Source organism: Heteronotia binoei, chromosome 1, assembly GCF_032191835.1.
Source record: "Heteronotia binoei isolate CCM8104 ecotype False Entrance Well chromosome 1, APGP_CSIRO_Hbin_v1, whole genome shotgun sequence".
In the NCBI taxonomy this organism is placed as follows: Eukaryota; Metazoa; Chordata; class Lepidosauria; order Squamata; family Gekkonidae; genus Heteronotia; species Heteronotia binoei.
Window position 1 is genome coordinate 110,691,026 of NC_083223.1, and position 16,552 is coordinate 110,707,577.

General features: G+C 42.7%; 1 protein-coding gene across 1 annotated transcript in view; it reads right to left on the minus strand.

The window, feature by feature from the left end:
- Positions 1-16,552, minus strand: part of LOC132570393 (golgin subfamily A member 6-like protein 22) — a 162,680-nt gene that overhangs the window by 117,828 nt on the left and 28,300 nt on the right. The window contains exons 16-18 of the mRNA XM_060237008.1: positions 16,424-16,483; positions 15,980-16,045; positions 10,573-10,635 (exon numbers count right to left, since the gene is read on the minus strand). Of these exons, the coding sequence (XP_060092991.1) occupies positions 10,573-10,635; positions 15,980-16,045; positions 16,424-16,483 (189 nt within the window). The remainder of the gene's footprint in view (positions 1-10,572; positions 10,636-15,979; positions 16,046-16,423; positions 16,484-16,552) is intronic.

Below are 16,552 nucleotides of genomic sequence, written 5' to 3' on the forward strand. Positions count from 1 at the left end.
GTCTCATACTCAAAATATGTACAATATGGAAAAGAATTGTGGGACGAATAACTAATCATACCAACACAAAATTAAGATTCGCTCACTGGAAATCATCAGTCATAATGTGATAATAGCAAAGTGCACATTGCCAACAGAAAAGAACTCTTCTGTGTAGCAGAAATAGTACAGAAAATCTTGACAATTATTTATGAACAAGCAAAGTGTCCTTTGTTATCAAGACTGAAGCATGTATAGAGAAATGTTATGTACAGGGGTAGTTTTATAGAAAAATAGGTGGTGGAGCTGATTAGCATAACTCATTAGCATATGCCACCCCCCACCCCCCACACACACCAGCCAAAAGCAACCTGATGCAAGAAAGGAGAACCCTGGGCAAGCCAGGCCTTGGGGCTCTCCTTGGGGCTCTCCTTGGCCACCCCCCCCCCCAGTCAAAAGGCCAGCAAGCCACCCGCCATTCAAAATCACCTAAGAAGTGGAGAAAAGGTGGTGTGGGCTTCTCCAGGGGTTAATGAGGGCTGCTGGGGGTGTGGCAAAGCCCCCCCCCCCCGGTGGTTAGCCAGCTGTTCACTCTCCTAATCCAGGGATTGTTATGCAGCTGCACCTACTATTCAATGGACAAGGTAGATAGCTGGGGGGGGGGATCAGAAAGCTTCAGGGGCTGTGCTCTTGTGAGCTCCTGCTTGAATTCAAGGCCTGGTTATGTACATTGCTTGAACTGCAATACTGCAGCTTACCACTCTGAATCATGAGGCCCCGTGGTGCAGAGTGGTAAGCTGCAGTACTGCAGTCCAAGCTCTGTTTGATCCCGGTGGAAACTGGATTCAGGTAGCTGGCTCAAGGTTGACTCAGCCTTCCATCCTTCCAGGGTTAGTAAAATGAGTACCCAGCTTGCTGGGGGTAAAGTGTAGATGACTGGGAAAGGCAATGGCAAGCCACTTTGTAAAAAAAAAGTCTGCCATGAAAATGCTGTGATGTGACATCACCCCAGAGTCAGAAACGACTGGTCCTTTACCTTTATTTTCTGCCTTTCTCAAGGCTAAAGGGAAGGGTTTGCGCTGACATATGACCGGCGCCGCCAGAGCAGAGGGGAGGTATGTGGGCGGGGGGGCCACCTGAGAGGTGTCTCTCCTGAGGGCAGCAGCACAGGCGGAAGTGAGGCAGAGCGCAGCGTTCAGGCGGAGGAGGGGTGGAGTTGGGGGCACGGCTAGGCTTAGGCGGCTTCCTGAGCAGTTTGGCCCATGACACGCCCCCCCAAGAGGCACAACTTTACACCCGCAAAAACAGCGGCGTGTTCCACAGGCACTTGTTGAAACCAAAACCAAAGGGAACCTGTCACACTCTGTTCTGGAAAAATAGTCTGAGCTCTGCCCTCTGTTGTCTCTCCTGCTTGGCATATGGTGCACAATCCCGGGGCAATCCACCCCCTCTGTCAGTGGCCTCTCTGAGGGAGCGCCTGGGAGGGTGGGCAGATTTGGTTCCTGGGGGTGGGGATTGGGCTATGAGCTGCCACGTTGCCCCCCACATGGCTGAACAGGGGAGGGGGGTGCCGCACCTAAGCCTGCCCGGGCTGACAGCCTACCCGACCGCACAGGGCTGCTGTGTGCTGGGCACTTGGGGGGGGGGGTTGCTGAAGTGGATGCATGCCCATTGGCTCACACTCTGAGTTCTGTGGCCCCCAGGGGAGGTGTTCCTTGCACATAGCGGGGGGTGGCAGCAGGTCAACACCGGGGGGGGGGAGCGTTCTGGGTGGTGGGGGTGGTGTCTTTTGGACTTGGTCTGGCTGCTCCCAGACCCACATTCCAGCCGCTGTCTAGAACAGGGAACTCCTGCACTTCACACTTCCTGCTTCTTCGTGCATGCCCCTGGCCGCCAGCCTGCCATTGGCAGAGTCTCTGACAGTGGGAGGGAGTGGGAGGATTGAAGGCCTCTCAGGTGTGAGTTTTCCACCCCCTTGCCCAGTCACATGCAATGGGCTGTCCAATCCCGTGGTCCTGCGTCAGCCTGCACCTCCCCCACCCTTGCCTCAGCAGCAGGCCAATGGCGTGCACCTGGGTGGAATCACCATGGCGATGGGTTCTCTCTCGCTCGTCAGGTCCCTCTCCCCTCTCCTAGCATGGCATACCACCCCCCCTTTGGAAGACAATGAGCAGTGCCTTAGATCCGCCCACGCCTGAGCGTCTGCCCGCCACGTATGTCTGGATTGGGCTGTTAATGAGCTTCCTGGGCACAGTAGGGATTCAAACCTGGGTCTGCCAGAGTCTTGTCTGAAACCCTAATTATTACACAATACTGGAATTTGTGGGTGGCTGCTGTTGACCAGTAGCAAGCAACCAGGCATGATGAGTCATTTTATTTATTTTATTTTATTGGATTTATATCCCACCCTCTTCACAAGTGGGCTCAGGGCAGCTAACAACTATTATGGCCATAGTCATGCAAGTTGCATGGCAACAAGTCACCAGTGGTTGTTGCCAGGATTTGCCCTGATGAGTCCTCCCTTAATGGCCAAAGCCCAGCCTGTGGGGAGCAATCTGTTCCAAGTGGCACAGCAGACCCTGAGGCTGGCGTCTCCTGCAGTCTAGTTTAAACCTCAAGCCGAGCTGGCGGGAACAGTCTGCTCCCCACAAGATCTTCTTTTGGGCTACTACTGTAGCCCCTTTAAAGAAGATCTGCTTTGGCCTCTAGGCTGTTTTTTGAATTGCTCAGTAATTCCCAAATATTGGGTGGGTGGGGGGGTGTTTGGGATGTTATTTCTGTTTTCCTGAGGAAAAACCCAGATACGTTTGGGATGCCAAAATCTACCCCGAGGTATCTTTTGGGTAGATTTTCAGCACAAGTAGACCCGAATGAGCATCCCTAATATCTATGTATAAAGGTCCACCCAATTTCTGCCACTACCAGGCCAGTGAGTCTCCCAGTCAACCCTCCCATTGCCACTTCAGCAATCCAACTCCCTTATTGCCAGCTAGGAAAGCAGCAAGGACTACCATGCCTTCCCACCTGATTTCTTGGTTGCCAGGGTAGCAGTGAAGACTCAAGCACCATCCCAGCTGATCCTCATGATTGTCTGTTCAGTGGACAGGCAGACCGGCTTGCTGGCATGGCAGAGGGGCAGCAAGGACTCCTGCACCCCCATACCTGATTCTTGCTTTATGGCTCTGAGGACAGGTGGGGTTAGTGGGCTCTGCTAGTGGTCATTAGAATATCAGTGCCCCCTGCCCAAATCCTAGATTGCCAGCTCAGTGGCAGTGAGGAATCCACACCCCCTTGCCTGATTCTCTCCTTGCCAGCTCAGCAGGACTTACAGGGGGCTATTAGCCCAGCATGGCTTTAGGCCCCATAACCTATCTTTAAGCTCAGAAACACTGCTTGGGAACTGCTCCTGGTGGAAGACTCTCCTGCCATTTTCCACCATGTTGGACAGGCCCTCAGCAGCTCTTACCATCCTCCACTGTAGCACCTGGGACTGGAGTCTCAACTGGCATCCTCTGCTGTAGTTGGCAGGCCAAGATTCTTACCCAGCAGCAACCTCCATCATGGCTGCTGGGCCCAGAGCCTCACTCAGTGTTCTCCACCACAGCTGTCTAGCCCAAAGCCTTGTTGGTGTTCTGTGCTTGCAGCAGCCAGGCTCAGAGCCTTGCCTGACATCCTCTGCCACCGTGGTCAGGCCAAGAGATTAGCCCAGTGTTTACTCCTGCAGTGGCCTGCCCAGAGCAGCTCCCAGAATAGGCTTGCCAGGTCCCAGAGGGGGATCCCCCGGTTTTGCATGCTACTTCCCACCCCCAGTCAGCTGGCCAGCAGGGGGAAGCCCTGCCCCCACAGCCACCATGTGCCTTTCCACCTCAGAAGGCTTAGAAGACACTTAGAAACAACTTGCTTTTTGAAAGGTGCATGTGCGTTTAAATCTCCAAAGCCAGGCTGAATGGGGTGAGCCTGCAGAACAATGTGGCTGTTGTGTGAAAGGGGAGAGAACCAGCCCCCTCTATCCATTTATTTTACAGTCCCTTCAGAAGTTGTAAAGTAAAAAAGAGAGTAAAGATTAAAGTAGAACCTCTGGTTTCCCCATGTCAGTCTGAAGAACTTGGTTGAGCATACAGCATTCAACAACTCTCATGGTGAGTAATTGCCTCAGTGAGAACACAAAATGTGTGCTTCCAAACTGTGTTTATTTTGGCTGCTTTGTATGTGTGTGTGTGTGTGAGAGAGAGGAAGTGGAAGTGCAATCAGCTGCTGGGGAATGTGGAAATTAAGACTGTATTCAGGGGAACTGCATTGCTGTATTTTATATTTATTTAATTTAGGGAATGGGAAAGTCTCCTGGCTCTACCCCCAAAGTCTCCCAGTCCCACCCCCAAAGTCCTCAGGTATTATCTGAGTTAGACTTGGCAACCCTATCCCAGCATCCTCCACCATGGTGACCAAGCCCTGAGTCTGGGCTCGATTTCTCCCTGTGGTGGCCACTGCCTGCTCTCCTGGTAATTATGTTGTCTGTGCATGCACAAACTTTAAAAAAATGGGGGGCAATTTAAATCACCCAATATATTTTTGCTATGATTTAAGATTTTTCTGCAAACTTAGGGAATCCCTCAATTTTGCAAAAAAAAAAAAAAAATCTCTTTAGCATCTATGCAGCTCTGATCTACAAAACTATATATTCGCAAATAGGACCATATGTCATTAATAGTATATAGACTTTTATTTGGAGGGTATTTACCAACCCCTCAATATATGTTAAGATTTAAGACTTTTCAGCAAATCTAGGGGGTCCTCCAAGTTTGCATAAAAAATATCTTTAACATCCATGCAGCCTTGATCCACAGATTTTGATATCCACAGATTAGGGTTGCGTGTCATTAATAGTATACAGATAAAAATATACAGATGATACACTTGTGTATTGTTATGGCACATTATGCACAGGAATATGCACAGAAAAGAAGAGTGGAAGAAATTTCAATAAATTTCTAAGATGGAATTATCATCCAAGGATGCTTGGACTTTTACATTTGAATAATTGCTTTTTTATTTTATTACAAATAAAAACTCAATCATGTATCTAGCATGAGCTTGCAAACCTTTTCAGGTAAATGAGAATTTAATTTTACTGTACCTTTTTTCTGCAGCTACAAATAAATAAGTGGTTGGATGATTTGCATTTAGCCTGTAAGCATATGTGGTAATTACTGTAGGCTTAAAATACTTCAAAGTTGCCAATCAACAATAAAAGATGGCATATATTTAAGTATGAACCCAAACATATATATACACACACATATGCAACTAGAAGCCTCCCCCCCCCACCCCCGCATGGATAAAATTGTACAATTTATAAAACGAATAAAAACACAGATATGTTAGGTTGATCCATATTATCTGTTTTGGCAGACTTATCGGAAGGATGATTCATACACTGTTAGTAACAGGTTGTGAAACAGAACACATTAATAGTTTTACTCTTTATACTGTTCATCAAATTAAATCTTTAAAAAAAATCCACCCTCCTTACATAACAGACCATCTGTGCTCAAGAATACAGACTTGGAATGGTATGCTTTTCAGCTATCCAGATAACATCTAATATTACAAAACAGATTAGAGAAATAAACTGATATTCCAAATTAACTATTGGTAACTATGGAGGATGGTGCCAATTGAATTCAACCAGCAGATCTACTATTACCTTACACCATTACAAGCCTTACTGTAATAAAGAACCTGACCAAACAATTGCCATTATGAGCAAATGAAAGAAGTATGCAACATTCTTTGGTTGTTTGGTTCAAGGAATGTATTCTAGTCCTTCCTAAAATCAGAGAATTAAGGGGAATCAGAAGATGGTCAGTATGTGCTACTATGCCTAAAACATAACAAATGAAGTGAAAACCTCAAAGAATAAAGTGAAACTTTTCTTTCAGTTTTGTATTTGGTTAAAAATGTTCCTATGGAGAGTTGAGCAAATGTAAAGAGTATATGTAGTAATCCATAATTTTATATAGCCAAGGAGTATAAGCACTGAGAAGTTGGCACCTAGGATTTCCCTTCCTCATTACAAAGCCCAAGAGTCAAGAGAATACTATCCCACTGGGGTCACCATTCTGGTCCTAGAGGATTCACCTTCTTGAAGGCTCCACTGGCTGCAAAATTGTTTTTGTACTATAAACTACTGTAACCTTCTACAAACTGAGTCAATACACAACTTCAAAGCTTAAGCATGCATACAGTGTTCAGATGTGTTTGTCGCAACTCCCCAGTCACTACAAAAACTAGGTAATATTGCACAATAGATGCCAAAGTGATTTACAAATTCTGGGTTCTGCTGGAATGACTCTTAATTTTGTCTTCTGATCAATAGACACATGCACATAATCATATAGCGTGTTTTTGTTTAGGAGATGTCATGCCCTTGCGAAGCTAACATTTTTCTTTCACTAGCAAATAGAAATACTTATAACTTGAATAAGGTGAATGGCTTAGCAGAGAATGACTGTTACTTGAGTTAACAATGCAGTTTCTCCCATTAGATATCTATCAAGCCTTTTCAAGCACTCTGAATGAGTAGACGGATACACATAAGGGTCAGGACCACAGTGACAAGCTCTCTTCCAATATAAAGAAATTTACTAGAACACATTAGAACTTACATGCACACCTCTTTCCATGTAGTTGGTAGCCCTGATTTTTGGAAACTTATACAGTATTGCCACTCCCCAGCCATCTGTCTATCAGATTTTCATCCATGGTCTCCTCCCTAAAGCTCATGTGTTTTCATTCTATCCACTTAGAACATCTAAACAAGATAGTCATATGTATAGGACTTATTTCATTTTGTTGCTCTAGAGCAACATGCCTATTCATTTGGAAGTTTATTCCCAATATAATATTCCTCATAAATCCCAATGAAATCAGTGGCATTTGCTAGTATGAAATGTATATTTAGACTGGCGGCCCAAAGGAATGATTCACAACTCATACATACCTCTGTACTCCTATCACAGCGAACAGGTTTTAAAGTGACCTTTTCATTGCTCCATATTCCATAATCCTCCAGTGGAACCATTATGAAACAGTTTGATGTATGCAACTTAGTAAGTCAATACAACATTTTCAATATCTGGTATTTTAATCATGTTGGAGGGGGGAATCCTACACAATTTAGTTTTGTACTGCTGCTGATCTATGATAACACTGATCATTTGTCCGGACAGCGGGTGGGTCATGACTGCCCTGAGCCCACCAAGTGGGATGGTTTTAACCTTGACACAACATATCATCAGTAACCCAAAACAGTGATGCAAGGATGAAGAGATGTCAGGAGTCAGTGAGCAGCCTATTTGGCTGGCATAGTTTGCATTCCAACATGCAGCCTAGAGACCAGTGCAGTCCTGCCACAGGTGTTGGGTTAGGCAATGGTGTAATAGGGGCAGGTAAGACAGTGAGATCCTAAGAGGTTGGAAGGAGAGGGGTGAAACCTGTCAAGGCTACTGGAGAGTGATTTGATTGCTATCACTGCCTGGCTGAGTCCAACCTTGAAAAGAGAGAGGGGAAGAGAACGCCAAGGAGGGAACAAGAAATCCCAATGTGGAGCTACCCCTTCATGTTACATTAGCATACCTGTGGTGCACCTGTCCAGACCAGGCATTGCTGTCATGCTTAAAACTGAATGTGAGTGTGCCAGAGCTAATAAGGAATGTGTTTATATGTGATTTGGTGCATGTGGAATACTGCATAGGCAAGGGCTTATCTATGACCCTTCAGAGAAATCAGGCCACAGACTGACAATAGGGAAAGCATACTAAAGGAGATTTGTATAGGGATGTTGGAATATGTTACTCATCAGGATGAGTAACTCAGAATGTTATTCAACATGGAATATATCAGTTACATTACCCAACAAGCCCATTTGCCCCTTACTGTTAAATTTGAGGAAGCTTCAGTTTCTAGTGCCAAACTGTCTGCTTTTTATCTGGATATGTACAAATAACTGAGAACGAGGAAACAAATTTTTCATTGGCATTTTTATTTCTAATGTATTTTAATTTTTTTCCATGCAAAATCTAGGTGCATGGTTTTCATATATTACATATATTGTGCCTGGCTTTTGGTGTATTAAGTCCACATAAATGGGAGGCAGAGGGGGGATTGAACTGACAGCTCAGTTCTAAGCTTCACTACAAGTAAATAAATGCCCCCCCAGTGAAACTTAAATACAGGTAAATCATGTCTATTCCTGAAGCTTATTATTGCTTTAGTGCAAACACAGTAGCTTTATTTGTTTGTAAATCATACCCATAGGCTTAGCAACTATGGAGAGTCTGAATTAGTTTGTCACAACTGAAATCTATTTTTTGCCAGGCCAGTCCACAAAAGACCTCATTCGTTGTAGATGAATCAGTTTTCACATACACCTAGTAGTCATGTTATTATAAATTATACTGTAATATTTATATATGACATTTAAATAATGTCACAAAAGCCCATTTCTTGGTTCAATATTTTGCTTTCTGGAATTTCAGATGTATTTTCAATAATGTCCTTTTTTATGCAATGTGCATGACCTTATGTCAACATATAGTAATTGAGAAACAAATGAATCTCCTGATTCCATGGACCTTCCCTTTGCCAAAACCTCCAGGAGTACTCCAGTGCATAAAACCAGCTTCTACAGTCACAAAAGCTTGCCCATTCACTGCAGTGCTAGAAACAGCATTCCATATACTGTGGGCAGGGCTTTTTTTGAGCAGGAACACACATGAATGCAGTTCCGGCTGATTTGGTGTCAGGGGGTGTGGCCTGATATACAAATGAACTCCTACTGGCCTTTTTGTACAAAAAGCCCTGCACAAAACAATGGTGATATCAGGGTGTGTGGCCTAATATGCAAATGAGTTCCTGTTGGGCGTTTCTACAAAAAAAGCCCTAACTGTGGGAATGCTTACATGCATCTGCCCTTACCACTGCAGTTGAGTGTGTACATGGGAATTGTGTATATACACTGAAGCTATCATGAGTGCATACTGTCTTTTATTTGGGGCATCTAAATGCAGTGTCCCTTGAGTCTAAAGCTTAGTTCTTCCCCTCCCCCCACATTTACTGTGTGACCAGGGCTGATGCTGATGCCAGAGCTGAGTCTGCTGCAATTGTAGCTGCCAGGTCAGGTCAGACCAACAAGCCAGGTAGGGACAAGCATAGGTCAAGAATTGCTCCTCCACCCTGTTTTCCCTTACATCTCAGGTGTTAAAAGCAGCAGTAGCTGGGAAAGGCAGTCTATGGTGTCTGACTATATTAGTGCTATTATTGCTATAATTAATGTCAGGGCCCTGTGATGAGGGGGATATCAGTGAAATTGTCACCTTTCTCTCTTTCCTGTCTCCCACTCCCTCAGTTTCTGTGACCTCTAAACTGTCTGGACAGTGCTAGAATAATAAAGAGCTGTAAATATTGATTAATGTTAATGGAATTCATTCATTGTAAATTCATATTAGTTATAATAATGATATGAACAAACAATTGTGTCCTTGGTTTTTTTTTTTTAAAAATTGACTAATTAATATCCCTTTCTGTTCAGCACTAAATGCACAATTCCTGCCTAGGATTGTGGACAACACCTGCAGCCCCAAGCACTAAATTCTCATATCAAACAACAGTATTGTTTTGTGCATAAAGTTCCCAGACCAGAAAAAGATGTGTATAGAAAAAGCAGCCTCCACGCACACCATAAGCAATGGATAGAAATCTTTACTATAAGTCCATTAATAACGTTGATGGATGGTTTCTTCAGCTGACTAAAGTTGAACATGTTGTTAAAATGCCATGTTTACCAATAAATCAATTAATTAAAACATTTGCATTTATTTCTCAGGATTCATCTGCTAACTAAATATTTTGGTTACTTTTCTGCCTATAGTATAGATTTTAGACTTTGTTTTAGCCATCTGAATCTAAAAGAACTGATTGCATATATAGGGTTGCCAATCTCCAGGTGGGGCCTGGAAATCTCTTGCTATTACAACTGATCTCCAGACAACTGAGATCAGTTCCCTGGAAGAAAAATGGTTGCTCTAGATGATGGAGTCTACAGCTCTGTACCATGCTGAGGCCCCTCTGTTCCCCAAACACAACCATCCCTAGGATCCACTCCCAAATTCTCCAGGTATTTTCCAGCCAAGAGTTGGCAACCCTACCGAGTAGACTACTAATAGCTGGTCCTCTTTGACTATGGCCCAGTGCTTCAGAAGGAAAAATGACTTTTACATTTTTTGTTGTATTGATTAAATGTCTAAATGATTCCGTTGCTTAGATATTGCAGATGAAAAAAATAAAATGTTTATCAACATAATGCACAACAACAGAGCAGATTTTTAAAAAATGCAGTTGTAGTCAGAAAATATAAAGATACAGGGAAAGTAATATTTGTTTTTGTCATAATGCTGAATTCATAATGTTAAAAACCCCAGAATTTAATGAGCTCATAATTTGCATACCTACCTAGTTTAAACTTTTAATGTCTAAAAATGTACACACATAATAATGAGATTTCACTGAAGAGAGTGACAGATTGATACTTCCTACCTGCTTTTTTAACATCGGGGACAGCTGTCTTCTCAAGAGTTTTCTTTTTTTCCTCTTTTTTCCCTAAAAGTTAATTAAAAAGAAACATTTTTAATGCTAGAAATATGAATCACACACTTCAGCCAAGCACAGGAAAGGAAATGTGGCTTTGTTTCTCATGTAGATGTTTGGGTGGAAAGAGATTATCTGTTTTATACACCTACTCATAGAGATAAATCCTAATCTCTGTGAACCACATTAGGCAGGACTGTGACAGACCCATTTGTTTAAACCCTGGCAGTGGATAGCAAAAAGGACTGGCAGGTGGTGATGGATCCTAATGTATGCCATTTCCTTGTGTTTATTGTAACACATTTAAGATTAAACTAGATCTAACAGTGGTGGATTGTGTGAACCGTCATTGGCACAATATCTACAAAGGATCAATAGGGGGGCTCATTGTGTTAAAGAAAAAGATACACATTGGACTGCTGAGATACCAGAATAGCGTCTGAAGATGCTCCAAGACATCCTTGAACCAAAATTGTAACCACTCTGCAATGTTAAAGACAAAGCTGAATGAATTTGGATTACAGGACAGAACAAAAAAAGATCTTTGAGTCAAATATAAAAGGAACTGATGGTTTCCTGATGTATGACTTAGGGTGGTGTCAGTACTACTGAGATGATTACAGTATGAAAAGGAGCAGGGAGAGTTCCAAAAAGGAAGAATAAGGTAAAGCCATATCTGGTAAGGAAAGTACATGGTATCAATTAAATGGTATGTTTCAGCCTTCAGAAGATCCAGGATAAACAGACTGATCCACCATAAGCCCAAGACATTTAGGGGGACATTTAAGGAGAAAGTAGTACTTTAGCTGTGGAAGAAGAGGGAAATTATTATGTACATGTGCACTAAGGCAGTGGGCCACACTGCATTCTCATTGCATTAAGAAAAAATGAGGAAAAACTACAAATCATGCCTGAAGATATTTATAGAAACAAAAATATGTGACACTAGGGGCTTTCCCACATTCTCATTTTCTTCATTTATGTGTTCCTAATTGTTTGCGGAGTGGGGTTTCTGTTCCACATGTGTTTTGCTTCCTCTAGTGGTCAATTCAATATTACAACACTGTATGTCCTACATAAAAACCTACAGTTTACATATGCTGGTTTTTATGATTGATGCACACAGATTTAATATCAAATTGACCATTAGTAGGAGCAAAACATGTGTTGAAAAGAAAAAAAAACCCTGAAGTACTAGGAACATACAACAAACACTTTGTGAGTTGGTGGGGCTGCGAGAGTTCTGAGAAAACTGTGACTGGCCAAAAGGTCACCCAGCAGGCTTCATGTGCTTCATGACTCTCCAGATTAGACTCCATTGCTCCTAGTCACTACACCATGCAGAAGAGCCCTAGTCCCCGGGGAACTGGAAGAAGCATCTAAATGCTTTCTTCAAAACAATCCAACATTTTCCTTGTGAGATGTTGCACCTGAAAAAATCTTCAAGTCTACTTTTGGGAGGAAATATGAACTACCTCCCACAAGCAGTATTAAATGAGATTTACAAGCAGTTTTTAGTGAAGTATGCCACATCACTAAATCCATAGCCCTGTGGATTTCTTTCATGCTGCGAGAGACTGTGTCAGAACCTGAAAGAAGTTTCACAAGCTAGTACTCATCAAAAATTGCTGGCATTATATAATGGGACACAGATGGTTAAGTTACCTTGTCTACTGAGTGCAAACTTATAGGAGAAATTAACTTTGGAGGCTAATTCATGATTTTTCAATGAAAAGGGGCCAGAGAAATAAAGCTTCAAGGTTCATTGGCTAATGTGTGCCAGCTATGTTAGTCCACTAGTGTAAAAAAAAAAAAAAAATCAAGACATTGAGAGTATAATCCCATTGTATATTTGAAAAAATTACAAAAGAGTTGACAATCTTGTAGGATTCTCAGGCTGTGTGTTATTATTGAATAAATGTACCAAAGGCAGACATTTCTCAGAAATGTGGGATTTCATAATTAAACTTTTCAAAAATGGCTCCCGATACTGTATATATGGTGTGAGGGATTGTGGTGTGGTTATGGAGATCGTTACAAGTTTGTACAGGACCCAATGAAATAATGCTTTGGCTCTGAATGTATGAGTTCAATATAAGCATGTATGACAGGATCTGAGGAAGAAAAGCAGATAACACAGAAACTACCTTGTAACCTAGACAAAAATAAGAAAAAGGTAAAGGCACAAGCACCCTGTACAAGCACTAGTCGTTTTCAACTCTGGGGTGACATTGCTTTCGCAACGTTTTCACAGAAGTCTTTTTACAGGGTGGTTTGCCATTGCCTTCCCCCAAAATATCAGTGGGTAATTATAACAATCCTACCCTAGGGCTGACTTCATTGTTAATAGATAGCACACTTGAATGGAGAAATATTAGGGAGGCACATCACTGTAATTGTCACATGCTCAGCAACTGATAATTCAGTTCATAATCAAAACTGAAATGTCTTGTCATTTATTGCTTTGAGAACCCATTTGAGTAGGGATGGGCACAGACCAGAAAATGCTGGTTTGGTTCACGAACAGAACTGGATGGGTTCCTAGACCAGTTTGCGAACCAAACCACAGCTTGGTTCGCAAACCAGTTAGCAAACTGTTCTGGTTTTTAAAAAGCCCTACACAGGGCTTTGAGGCTCCAAAATGGCAGGTTGTCTCCAGATCACTCTCTTCAATGTACCCACCAAGTCTGGTCCACATTGAACTTCAGGGGGTTGCATTACAGACCCCTAAAAAAAGTCATTCAGTTCAATGCTTTTCAAAGGGATGTCACCTCTTCTAGTACAGGAGTGACAAAAACTGACCTGGGTGAACTAGAGGCCTTTAACACACACAATTCCTCCCTGGGATGACCCTTCACATGGCCCACATGTTACATGCATGTCAGATTTGGGGGGATCCAAGTAGCAGACCACAACAAGGTGCCTCCAGGAAACTGTCTTTTGGGGCACTACAATGTGGACCTGGTTAAACTACAGGCATCAGACTCCCAGAGTACCTCCCCAGGGACCACCCACATGGCTGCAGGTGGCTGTGTCTTCCTGGGACCAGCCACCCAGCCCTGGTGACATGATAACTGATTGGGGCCAAGATTTTCATCCTACCTGGGAAGGTGACAGGGACAACCAAGCCTGGCAACTGGGACTGGCACAGCTGTGGTGGACTAGTTAAGGGAATGTGTGGGGATATGTGGCAGAGGAGAAAGGTTGCTTTTTTGGAGGAGCAGAAAAGGTACCCCACAGCAGTGGAAGAGGACAGTTAGCCAAGCCCCCCAGAAATCTGTAGATAGTTTGGGTGCCTGAGTGGGAGAGGAGAGAGGATACCCCCCAGGCAGAGGGAAGCAACACAGGAAGAAATGGGGTGCTTTTTGGAGGAGCAGAAAGGGGATCCCACAGCCAGCATGCAGAGAAAGGGCGGTTTTCATAACCCACAAAAATGAACAGTCCACCCCCAAATCAAATCAAAAACATGTTTTAAAAGGAAAAAATCTATCCATGTTTCCCACTCCTCACAGCAAAGAAAAAGTGTGGGGGGAGAGAGAAATGTTGCTCTGAATGCAAGGAAAGGAGAAAAAAGAGAGAGGTGATGCTTTTACTCTGACAGTTTGTATAAAGGCCAGGAAATTCAACAGGTTTCTCCACCCACCCCAGTAATTCCCCCCTCAGTCCACCAAAAGATATTCTTTCATGCGCAAGGAGAACAAGACTTGCAAAAACCAGATGCGAACAGAGGACAGGAATGCGCCTTTAGTGATTATATACATCCCCGCCCCCATCCTGAGGAAGTCAGATCGATGCCTGTCATGGGAAATCAGACTTGCCTGTCAGCTTCAGACTGTCACTATTGGTTCCTTGATGGCTGGAAATATCCCACCCATACCCACTTTTCAGCAGGAAACTCTATGGATGGAGTTTCTTTGCCAAGAGTGCACAAGAGGTTCCGAACCGGGCAGAAAGTTCAGACACTTCCTGGTCCGAACATGCGACTTTCAAACCGAACTGTCCGAACCTCGAACAAGGTAAAGTCCGGGCCGGATTTTGTTCTGTGTTCAAGTCTGTGCCCATTCATACATCTGAGAAATAAATGACCTTTTGGCCACTCTTAGGAGCTCCCTCCCCAATCCATGGCTCCCTACTCTGACCCCTCAGGCTTTTTTCTCCTCAGCTCCAATGCTGACAGTGAGCTCAGCTAGAAGAAAAGATTTTTAGGGAAGTAACCAGCAGATATAAGAGCATTCAGCTCCCATGGTTGTGTTCCCAAAATTTAATCCCACCACTTTATATGGGATTGGGCAGACCTGGAATTAAACAAAATCTCTGAATCTCTAAACATATACAGAATATTTGCATAGGAGCTTTCTTCAGCCACAGCACCAGAAAGGAAAGCTTCAAAAAGACACCATTTATTAATTCAGGATTTCACATTCATAAATAGTACAAAGGTGTGATCTGTAAGCAAGGCACTAAAAAAACCTGAGTTAGAGGTAATTGGTGGAGAAGTAACTGGAAATACTTTTTATTCCAATATAAGAGGATATCTCAAAAGAAGACTAACAAGCAAAAACATTAACTTAAAACAGACCATTTAACTTAACTTCAGGAATCAAAGAACAGTAAAGGGTTACTGTTCTTAGCTAGAAAGGGTTACTGTTCTTAGCAAGAGACTGCAAGGGTTACATTTTAGCTAGAAACAGTTTAATGGTCAGTTGCCTTTAGTGGAATCTATGATGTCCTCATCCGGAAGAAATGTCTTGGATTATACATCAATGAATCAGGTCCAGTGCTCTCATGGTGGAATAGCAGCATTGTTGCCCTACACCTTCTCCATGCAGTTTTCTTTAGTTGTGAATTTGATGGTCTATGCACATAGATGATTTAGCAAAGACTTGATGTATGCTTAGACAGACACAGTCAGTTTGCCCTTCTAGAATACATTAAATTATGACAGTAGGTAAAGGAAGCACCCTTGCTTGATCTTCTACCACAGCTTGAAATAAATTTAGGGTACATTAAAGTAGGGAGCAGCTACATGATTGTTGATTTGATTCTAGCAATGTGTTGAGTGTTTCACATGGAAAGCAATTTGTGAATTACAGATTATGCTACATCATCCCTCACTACTCACCACACTACAGCAGATCTCTTAGAAAGGCTTTTGGAATTAGTGAGGACTGGCATTTTCACAGGCTAAGGCACTATATGCAATGGCTTCTTAATGAACAAGCTGCATGTGATCATATTTGATCATAATTTGGTTGATTGGTCACTTGGGGCCCACTTCTTGAAGCTGTCTACACAGCAAGCTTTCATGATTCAAGTTCTAAAAATAAAAAATTGAAAAACCCTTCAAATAGCCTACCTGTTTTTTCAATTTCAGGAACAATTTTCTTTTCATGGGCTTTCTTTTCCTCTTCCACTTTTGAAACTTAAATACAAAGATGGTTAACTAGTTTCTGACCTTTAGGTATTACAACAGGCACTGACTGATTCAGTGACCCAATCAATGAAATCAATGCAATTTTTCCTCTAAAAAAAGATAATACATTTTCACACATATGGGAATCTGCCAAACATTATACTGTTAATGGAGTTGAAGGGAGCATCACTGCTAGTTCTCTGTGTTACCAGAACAGGATTGTTTGCTGAATAAATATTTGACTGGGGCCTTTAAAAAGATTCAAATAACAAATGAGTCTTATAAGTGCAGCTTTCAGTACCAATTTATGAAGTGGTTCACACAGCAAGCATTCATCATTCAACTTCTTTAAGGAAAATCCTTGAAACTCCCTTCAAACTAGCCTACCTTTTTTTTTAATGTCAGGAGTAATTTTCCTTTCATGGGTTACATTTTTCCACACTTCCACTGTTGAGACAAACAAATATTCAAATGTGTTTCCACCCATCATTGGTCATAACAGAAAAAGAGTACACA